We start from the raw sequence: 10520 nt of genomic DNA on the forward strand, positions 1-10520 counted from the left end.
AAAAAAAAAAAAAAAAAAAGAAAACACCCTGGTTAAAACAAAAAACAAAAAACAAAAAACAAAAAAAAGGAAAACACCCTGCTAGAGCACACACAACAAAGACGTGAGTGAATAACACGAAATACCAAATGCCAGATTTGTTCAGCCCCTATAGTCTTCTCTACAGCTCTGCTGTCTCTGCCAGAGCACCACATGGATGGGCCAAGCCAGTTCTAAGGGATCATAGAGCCTAGAAACACAGAAACATCAGATCTGCAGATTCTGAACTCTCAGAAACACAGAATTTTAACATTTTGGTAGCATAGAATTTTAGTATCTAGTGATACAAAACCTACACATTCTAGGGATATGTCAGGTGTACAGATTATGTGATTCTGGGAAGTTCCTATGGTCCCAGAGATTTTAATCCTTTGTCATTCACAACTTATTTTTAAGATTTAAATTCATAAAGTAAATGGTCATGAGTCATAGGCTATTAGCTGTAATAACTTTTTTTTGTCTTTTTTGGGACAGGGTTTCACTATGATGTTCAGGCTGGCCTTGAACTTGTAGCCCAGGCTGGTCTCGAACTTGAGGCGATACTCCTGCCTCAGCCTCCTAAGTGCTGGGGTTACAGGTGTGCACCATGTCCAGTGTCATAGGCTACTAGAGTCAGGAACCTTGATAATTTTGTTTTTTGGCAGTACTAAAGATTGAACCCACAGCGCCTTTGCACTGAACTACATCCTGGGCCATTTATTTATTTATTTATTGTCTTTTTGAGACAATCTCACTATGCAATTCAGGCTGGCCTTTAACTCACTTTGTAACCCAGGCTGGCCTCGAACTTGCATGGATCCTCCTGTCTCAGCCCCTCGGGTGCTAGGATTATAGGCATGCGCCACCATACTCAGCCTATTTATTTTATTTATTATTGTTATTATTACTTGCTTTTTTGAGACAGGGTCTCACTATACAGTTTAGTTTAGCTTTGAGTTATATAGTCCAGGCTGACCTCAAACTTGCAGCAATCCTCCTGCCTCAGTCTCCAGAGTGCTGTGATTACAGGGATGTGCCACCAAGCCATCTTATTTATTGACAGTGTCACTAAGTCACTAAATTGTCCAGGCTGGGTTTGAACTTGTGATCTTCCTGCCTTAGCCTCCCAGAGTGCTGAGATTACAGAGAGGGCCAGCTAGGAATCATGATGGGATATATGGTCAGCCCTCCTTGCCCCACCTCCCTATCCACCTGTTTTACCCCATACGTCCGGCTCAGTCTCACAGCCTTCAAGAAAGGAAACTGGAAATTTTCAGCAAATGGGACTCAGATTCTCCTTTTGGGTGCTGCCTGAGAAAAGCCCCTAACTAGGGTACCTCACTGCTATCAGGTCAAATTGGTCCCATCCTGGGAGAGTTGTGACCCAGTCCCTGACACAGACAAAGGTTCAGGCCTGGCTCTAGGTGTCTCGACCCAGGGTACTCAACTGATGCCCCGCCCTGGGCTGCTTCTGGCACTGGAGACCGTGCTGGCCACATGGGATGACTGAGCTCCTCTGCCAGGGTCTAAATCTGGGACCTGGCTGCTGTGTGTCCTGGCTTTGCCACTCGACCTCTGTTGCCTGGTGGGGAGGCCCTTTCCTGACCTGCAGGGATCGGCTGGCTGTCATGGTCAGTGGGCTGGGGGTGGATCTGGAACAAACTGACATTCCCGGGGCATGGGCCGGTGGGTGTCACTCAGCTATGCTCCAGGAAGTGACAGTCCTCCTGACTGTAAGGGACGGGAAGTTGGAGGAGGCAGCAAGGGGCCATGGCTGAGCTGCTAGGCCTAGAGGGAACAAGAGATGGACAGGTGGCAGCAGCCATGTGTCCCTGTAGAGCACGCTGTCCAGTGCCTCCCAATCCTCTGGGTCCCACCATGCTGAGCCCGTGGCGGCAGGACACCATTGGTATGGGGGCCCCACCCCTAAATCTGTACCTGTTGGGATCCCTCACCTTCCTGTAGTTCCAGTGGGCAGCACTGAGGACCACCCGGCCCTCTGCCTGGGGTCTCTTGGCCCATTCTCAGGTCCAGACTCTGGGACCTGCCTGATGACACTACCAGGAGACCTGAGCTTTGACCTCCCTTCTTCCTGTGCCCCAGTCCCACCGGAAGTTCTCTGCCCCGCGGCATGGACACCTGGGCTTCCTGCCCCACAAGAGGAGCCGCCGGCACCGGGGCAAGGTGAAAACATGGCCAAAGGATGACCCCAGCCGGCCCGTGCATCTTACAGCCTTCCTGGGCTACAAGGCGGGGATGACCCACACCTTGCGGGAGGTGCACCGCCCAGGGCTCAGTGAGTCACTGCGGGACACATGGTGGTTGGTGGAGGGATTTCCAGATGCTAGGAGCCAGAATTGCTCTCTGATCCAGGATGGGGTGTGGTCCTGGAAAAGCCCCTGCCCAAGGGACTCAGGACAGTGACAGATCAAGAGTGGCAACAACTTGGGTGGGTTCTGTCACTGCCTTCATTTTACAAATGAGGAAATGAGGCACAGAGTAGCTAAGAAACTAGTCTAGTCAGTAAGTAGATGGGGCCTGGGGATACAGCTCAGAGGCACAAGTGCCTGCCTGGCAAGCACAAGGTCCTGAGTTCAATTCCCAGTACAAAAAAAAAAAAAATCAGAAGTAAGTAGATGGAACTGGAATTCAAAGGTGGACACCAGCCCTCACTTCAACCCACCTGACAGAATGCCTGTACCTTTTGGGGAATATATATAATCTTGTTATATGTAAAATATATAAATAAATAATTATATAGTATATATATATATATATAACCTCGTTTTGTGTTTTGGAGACAGGGTCTTGCTATGTAGTTCAGGCTGGCCTTAAATTCATTGTGTGGCCTAGGCTGGCCTTGAGTTTGAGGTCCTTCTGCCTCAGCCTCCTGAGTTCTAGGATTACAAATATGTGCCTCCACACCTAGATGCTTGTTTTGTTTTCAAATAATTACAGATTTACAAGTAGTTGTAAGAAATAACCAGATACTAACATGGATAGTTCATCTCCTTATGCAGGTTTCCCAGTTGTGCACTCACCCTGTGTGTGTATGTGAGTGTGTATGGGGGGGTGGTCTGTGCACTTTGTCATTTGTGTCAACCTGTACACTAATGCCTCAGTCCAAACCCAGAACACTCTATCCCTGAAGGGCCCCAGGCTACCTTGTTTGCCATGCTCTACTGACCCCTCCCCAGCCTCCTGGCAACTGTTCTCTCTCCTCATATAGATTTCTTTTTTTTTTTTTATTTTTCTCTGGTACCGGGAACCGAACTCACGACCTTGCGCTTGCCAGGCAGGTGCTTTTGCCGCTGAGCTAAATCCCCAGCCCCTCCTCATATAGATTTCTTCCTTGCTTTTTTTTATTGTGGTAAAATATGCATAACATAAAATGTACTGCCTTGGCCATGCACAGTGGCACACACACTTGTAATCCCAGTTACTCAGGAGACTGAGTCAGGAGGATGACAATTTTGAGGTCAGACTGGCTAGTGTAGCAAGACCCTTTCTCAAAATAAAACTGAAAGGCCGGCATCGTGTTTAAAATCCCAGTACTCTGGGAGGTTGAGGCAGGAAGATGGTGAGTTCAAACCCAGCCTGGGCACTTTAGTGACTTAGTGACACCCTGTCTCAAATAAAATTTAAAAAGGGCTGGGAAGCAGGGGTGGTAGCACATGTCTGTAATCTCAGCGCTCGAGGTCGAAGAAGGAGGCTCCACACAAGTTTGAAGCCAGCCTGGGCTACAGAGTGAGTTGTAGAATAGCCAAACTATATAATGAAACCTTGTCTCAAAAAAAAAAAAAAAAAAAGAAAGGGCTAGGGAGTGTAGCTCAGTATGAACACATGGAGGCCCTGAGTTCTATCCCCAGTACCAAAAAATAAATAAATAAAATGAAATTTTTAAAAAGGCTGGGATAAACTGGACACGGTGGTACATGTCTGTAATCCTAGCATTTAGGGAGGCTGAGGCAGGAAGACTGTAAATTTAAGGTCAACTTGGACAATTTAGTGAAACCTTGTCTCCAAAAAAAAAAAAAAGCTGGGATGTAGCTCAGTATGAAGGTCCAGTAACCCTTAGTACCACATTAAAAATGGGTAGAGGGTGGGATGTAACTCAGTTGTACATCACTTGTCCAGTATATGCATGAGGCCCGGGGTTTAATCTCTAGTACTACAAAAGTGAAAAATTTCCTTAAACCTTTTAAACTATTCAATGATATTAAGTATTGATACATATAGTTTCCCCTAGTTTTCTTTCTTTCTTTTTTGGTCTTTTTGAGACAGGGTTTCACTATAGTTTAGGCTGGTCTTGAACTCACTTATGTATCCCAGGCTGGCCTCAAACTCGCAACGATCCTCCTGCTTCAGCCTATCTTGCTGTACTGGGTGTTGAGTCTAGGGCTTTCTCACTTAGGCACATTGCTAACCCCATTTTTTGTTTTGAGACAGGATGGGGTTGAATTTGCTTCAGCTTCCAAGTGCTGAGATTAGGAGCCAGGCATGGTGGCTCATGCCTGTAATCCCAGCAGTCGAAAGGCTGAGGCAGGAGGATCCTTGTGAGTTTGAGGCCAGCCTCTGCTACAAAGTGAGTTCAAGGCCAGCCTGAAGTGCATAGTGAAACCCCGTCTCAAAAAGACAAAAACAAACAAAAAACCACAAGGTGCTGAAATTACAGGAGTGGGCTACCACACCTGGCTCCTTAAAATATTTTAAAAACTTGTATTTTGCTTCATGGCAGCCTAATCAATAATATCCGTACAATCATGTTTTTCTTTCAAGATTTTGCTAGAATTTATAAAAATACATTTATTAAAAGGAGGTTTAGCCAGGTGTGGTGTAGTAGTTCAGTGTGAAGGCCCTGGGTTCAATCCCTAGCACTACAGAGAGACAGAGAGAGACAGAGAAAGACAGAGAGAGAGAGAGAGAGAGGGGCAGGATGGGAGGGAGAGAGAAGCGGGAAGAAAAGGGTGCCTAATCCAACCCCATCTTGCAGAGGAGCTGCCCTGACTGCTGGCCCCACACCTTCCTGGCCCACCTTCTGTGGCCAGCTCTTTCCCATGGACCTCAGGCGGTTCCCTTTATAACCCTGATCCCCGGTCTCATCTAGAAATTTCCAAGCGAGAAGAGGTGGAGGCAGTGACGATTGTGGAGACGCCACCCCTGATGGTGGTGGGTGTGGTTGGCTACGTGGCCACCCCTCGAGGCCTGAGGAGTTTCAAGACCATCTTTGCGGAACACCTTAGTGATGAGTGCCGCCGTCGCTTCTACAAGGACTGGTGAGGGGCATGCCCCAGCTCTGTGCTGGAACCAGAGGGGTGGGTGGGTAGAACTGGGGTCAACATTGTGTGGAAGGTAGGAAAGTGTATGTGTGTGTTGGGGAGTGCCTTCCCTTCAGAAAGAGATGAAGATGTATTAAAGGACTGAAGAGGAAATCAGGATATACACAGTAATTTTTTTTTTTTTGTACCAGGAATCAAACTCACGACCTTGCACTTTCCAGGCAGGCACTGTGCTGCTGAGCTATATTCCTGGCCAGAAGTCAGGATAGAGGAAGGAAAAAGGAAATATAATCATCAGGGCTAATTTGATGGCATTTCAGAGTTGGTTGAGCTTCCTAGTGGATAAGGTGAAAAGAGAAACAGCCAATTGAGAAGCTCTTTTGTTTTGTTTTTTGTTTTTCTTCCGGTACCAGGAATCAAACTCCCGACCTTGCGCTTGCCAGGCAGGCGCTGTGCTACTGAGCTAAATCCCCAGCCCCGAGAAGCTCTTGTACATAGAAAGAAAGGTATTCTCAGGTCTCAAATCTTCTCTGGCACTAAGTTCTGACAAGGAAGGCCCACCTGCCTAGGGAACTCACAGGCACCTCTCCACACACATACCTTATGGAGACAGAGGCCCAGCCCAGCCCTGACCCTCTGTGAGAGGTGATGAAAAGGGCCCCAGAGTCAGTGCAGGCTGTGTGACCAAGGCAAGCTGGCTATTTCTTGTCCCTATGCTGTGAAAAGGGACTAGGAGTGGTCCCTAGGTTGTGGGGACCAGATTGCTGAAGTGTATCCAGTGTCCAGCTTAGAGTAAGTGACCAGCAAATGCCAGGTTTCCTGCTTTTCCTGTTTCCATCATGAATTTGCCCCTCATCTGGAAGCTGGAGGTCTTAAACCCCAGAACCTTGTTTCTTCATCCAGAATGCAGATAGTCATTTCTGCCTTCCCGAGCTCTGATGAGGGTTAAATACTGTCCCTCAAGCCTGAGGCTGGTGTCTGTTCACTGTGCCTTCTGCAGGCTTCAGAAGACCAGCAGCACAGCAAGGGGGCATGTGGGGTGGTCTCCAGGTATGTGCCCCAAGGAGGCAGGGAGGGTGCCTACTTGATAGGCAAGGGAGACACGGAGACCTGGAGAGGAGGAGGAGTCTGTGTTCAAAGATGACGCTGGAACCAGCCTGGGAGCTCAGGGCAGGGCGCTGCTTAGGGGGCTGTAGGCGGGGTGGGGACAGGTTGGCCTGGGGAGCTGCCCCGGCTGCGCCCCTGAGTACTTCCTGTGCATGGCTCAGGCACAAGAGCAAGAAGAAAGCCTTCACCAAGGCCTGCAAGAGGTGGCGGGATGCCGACGGCAAAAGGCAGCTCCAGAAGGACTTTGCGGCCATGAAGAAGTACTGCAAAGTCATTCGGGTCATTGTCCACACACAGGTCAGCCCCACCTCCTCCTCTCGGTCTGTCCACCCCAGGTTCCCTCCCCTTTTAGCTTCCAGGAGCCCTGACAAATGTCAGCCTAAAAATACCACAAGTCTTGGGCATAAGACGAATGACTGCCAACTGCCTTGCTGGCCACAACAACCTGAGACAGGATGTTGTCAGTGCCTGCCAAGGGGCCGCAGGACACTGGCCACATCCCACGGTCACCTAAAACCCTAAAATGGCCAGAAGGGCTTGGGTGTCCTGCCACACTCCAGTGTGCAGGGCCATTGCCTCCCTGGCCCAGGAGTGTATGTGATTCAGTACCTGAGGTCTGGCTTCATCTGGGTGACAAGTCTTTTATGCTCTGGCTTCTACAGGAACACTCCCTGGCATCTGTCTTCAGGGGAGGCTGCCTCCTGCCCTCTCTAGAGCCTCCCAGCCCCTGAATAAACGCCCTTGCCCCAGTTACTCTCACACTTGCAGTTCACGGGCAGTGAGTCATGATTAATGTCCGTCTCCCTCCACTGACTTGACCTTGTTCCCTCGGTACAGAGGCCACAGCTGCCATGTTCACTGTGCAGCCCCAGCGTCTAACAAAAGCCTAGTATGCAGTAGGTGCTTCATAAATATTTGTGGGACACTCTGCTGTGCTCTCACTGGCCAGTTTCACCTGTATAGCTGCACATTCTGTGCTTCACGTAGCATCAGCCAGAGATGCACAGGCTGATCATATCACACCTGGTCCTCCCCACAACCTGCCTGGCTTTGCCACGCTCTTTGCTCACCACCATCTGGCCACATTGGTCTATTTCTTTTTTCTTTCCTTTTTTTTTTTTTTTTTTGTCTTTTTGCGACAAGGTCTGGCGATGCAGTTCAGGCTGGCCTTAAACTTGTGCTGATCCTCCTGCCTCAGCCTCCTGAGTGCTGGGATTACAGGCGTGCGCCACCACGCCTGGCCTTTTTCTTTCTTTTTCTGAGACAGAATCTCACTAAGTTGCCCAGACTGGGCTTGAACTTTCCATCTTCCGGCCTCAGCATCGCAAGTTCTAGAATTACAGGCATGTGCTAACACACCCAGCATAGTCTTCTTTCTGTTCCACCAACTCTTTAAGATCTTCCCAGCCACAGTAACTTTGCACATGCTGTTCCTTCAGCTCATTTTTTTTTTGGATCTTCACCTCACGGCTTCTTTCTGTTATTGGTGTCACCTACTCAGGACTTCCCTGACACTCTCTAAAGTACGCCCCTCCCAATAGTCTATCTGAGCACTTAGTCCTCTCCAAGAGTTTACTTGGCTTCTGTCTTTGCCCTAGCCTGAGGTGAGGGACTATGTCTACCTCATTCCATGCTGTACCCACAGTGCCTAGCATAGCACACAGCATGCAACCGGGGCACAGGAACATCTGTGAATGAATGAATGCATAAAAGACTTCAGGTCACTAGTTGGCCATGCCACGTCTGCAGATGTAGGGGCCATGTGACCTTACCATTGTACCATGTCCTGCAGATGAAGCTGCTGCCCTTCCGGCAGAAGAAGGCCCATATTATGGAGATCCAACTAAATGGTGGCACAGTGGCTGAGAAGGTGGCCTGGGCTCAGGCCCGACTGGAGAAGCAGGTGCCAGTACACAGTGTTTTCAGCCAGAGTGAGGTCATTGATGTCATCGCTGTCACCAAGGGCCGGGGTGTCAAAGGTAGGGCACGGTGGGGATGTCAGCTCTAGGGAAGGCTGCTGGAGGCAATGGGGGCCAGACTGCTCAGACACCAGCCCCTACCACCCGCAGGGGTCACCAGCCGCTGGCATACCAAGAAGCTGCCACGGAAGACCCACAAGGGGCTGCGCAAGGTAGCCTGCATTGGTGCCTGGCACCCTGCCCGTGTGGGCTGCTCCATTGCCCGGGCTGGGCAGAAGGGTTACCACCACCGCACTGAGCTCAACAAGAAGGTGTGTCCATGATCCTGGGGGGAATACGGTGGGTGGTGTGCATGACCCAGACACTTCCCAGGGTTCATGAAATGCCACCAGTACCTGGGTCTGCGCATGTGTGCTGATGTGGGGGACATGGCCCCAGAAGCCACCTCTGGCCCCTAGTGAGCCCTCTTCTCCTGGCAGATCTACCGCATTGGCCGGGGGCTCCACATGGAGGAAGGAAAGCTGGTCAAGAACAATGCATCCACCAGCTATGATGTGACTGACAAGTCCATCACGCCATTGGTGAGGGTGAATGGCTGGGTTGGCTGAGGGGGCCTGGCAAGTATGGGGGGGGGGCTTGAGCCCCAGATGAATGCTACCTTGCTCCAGGAACTCAAGATGTGTGCCCCACAGGCAGACTGGGGCACAAGGCCCTACTAGGTAGGCAGTGATGTGGGGCTTGCTGCAGCAACAAGCAGCCGACTGGTGGCCTTAGTCTCTGCCATCTCCTGTACCCTCTAAGCCTCCTCCGAGGTGCTCACACTCTGGCTGCTGTCAGGAGAGTGTGAGATGCCCTAACTCTCACCACGGTCTGGGAGCCCAAACTCCAGCCATGTGAGGCCTGCAGCAAGTAATGCCAACCTGCTGAGCCTTAGTTTGCCCCCATAAAAATACAGATGTTGCCTGGTGTAGTGGCACACGCCTGTAATCCCAGCACTCAAGAGACTGAGGCAGGAGGCTCACAGCAAGTTTGAGGTCAGTCTAGGATACATAGTAAGTTCAAGACCAGCCTGAACTACATAGTGAAGCCTTGTCTCAAACAAACAAACAAACAAACAAACAAACAAACAAACAAAAAACAGATGCTGAGTGAGACAATGGACTAAAAGAACTTAGCCCGGATCTCTCTCTCCTGGGGGCTCCAGTCACAGCCCTATGTGGAAAATTTTCCTAGGCCTCCCCCGCTCCCTCCCCGAGCTCAGCAGCCCTTTCCCTGGCATGGCCTCTGGCTTGTCTCCCTCGCAGGGTGGCTTCCCTCACTATGGGGAAGTCAACAACGACTACATCATGCTGAAGGGTTGCATCGCAGGTACCAAGAAGCGGGTCATTACGCTGAGGAAGGTGAGTGCAGCACAGAGATGGGAGGCGGGTCGCTGTGGGCTGCCCCAGCCAGCCTGTCCTACCCTGCAGCCTGCTCGGGGTGGGGTGGGTCTGGCAGGAGGCGGGTGGGGGAGATGTTGGAACCGGAGGTGGTGACAGGAGGGGCTACGGCCCACCCACCTGGACAACGCTCGTCTCCATCCCCAGTCCCTCCTGGTGCACCACAGCCGCCGAGCCCTGGAGAACATTGAGCTCAAATTCATCGACACCACCTCCAAGTTTGGCCATGGCCGCTTCCAGACAGCCCAAGAGAAAAGGGCCTTCATGGTAAGCCAGCCCCTTCTCCTCTGGGGCTCGAATTCCACCTTCGGAGCGGGGAAGTTAGACGCATCGAGCTGGCAGGGCCACCCCACACTCACTCACAGGAGCGGCTTTTAGGCCTGGGTGGCCTGGCGCGGGCTAGGGGCGGTGGCCCCGGACAGACTTGTGACCAGCGCTTCTCCTGTCCTCCCCAGGGCCCCCAGAAGAAACATCTCGAGAAGGAGAAGCCGGAAGCCTCCGGGGATTTATAGGGAACATGGGATGGAGGGACCTGAGGCGTGCACCCCGGCCCACCGCGGGCCCGTCCTGTTCAATAAATGTTGGAGGCAGCTCGGCGTCTCGGAGGGTTGGGGTCGCGGAAAGGCCGGGCGACGCGGACACGAAACAAGAAGCCCCACCCCACGTGGCCCAAGGAGCCGCAGCCCACTGGGGAAGGGGCGGGGCTTCCGGCAGCGGGGGATAGACTTGGCGGACGCAGCTCAGGAGTGACCCTTCGC

At 51.2% G+C, this 10520-nt stretch overlaps 1 protein-coding gene across 2 annotated transcripts in view; it reads left to right on the plus strand.

Annotated features, from left to right (window-relative positions):
* Rpl3l (ribosomal protein L3-like) overlaps positions 1–10355 on the plus strand; it is an 11243-nt gene extending 888 nt beyond the window's left edge. Inside the window, exons 1-10 of one of the 2 annotated variants that reach the window (XM_005391489.2) lie at positions 1506–1649; positions 2122–2314; positions 5126–5294; positions 6566–6701; positions 8197–8383; positions 8474–8634; positions 8803–8904; positions 9628–9723; positions 9910–10029; positions 10218–10355. In XM_005391489.2, the coding sequence (XP_005391546.1) occupies positions 1521–1649; positions 2122–2314; positions 5126–5294; positions 6566–6701; positions 8197–8383; positions 8474–8634; positions 8803–8904; positions 9628–9723; positions 9910–10029; positions 10218–10274 (1350 nt within the window). In that variant the 5' untranslated portion in view covers positions 1506–1520 and the 3' untranslated portion in view covers positions 10275–10355. Of the gene's footprint in view, positions 1–1505; positions 1650–2121; positions 2315–5125; positions 5295–6565; positions 6702–8196; positions 8384–8473; positions 8635–8802; positions 8905–9627; positions 9724–9909; positions 10030–10217 lie in introns of those variants that run through there. The other variant, XM_005391490.2, reaches the window with a different exon arrangement.
* The last annotated feature ends 165 nt before the right edge of the window (positions 10356–10520 follow it).

Source organism: Chinchilla lanigera, unplaced genomic scaffold (genome assembly GCF_000276665.1).
Source record: "Chinchilla lanigera isolate Chin_1 unplaced genomic scaffold, ChiLan1.0 scaffold00041, whole genome shotgun sequence".
Lineage (NCBI taxonomy): Eukaryota > Metazoa > Chordata > Mammalia > Rodentia > Chinchillidae > Chinchilla > Chinchilla lanigera.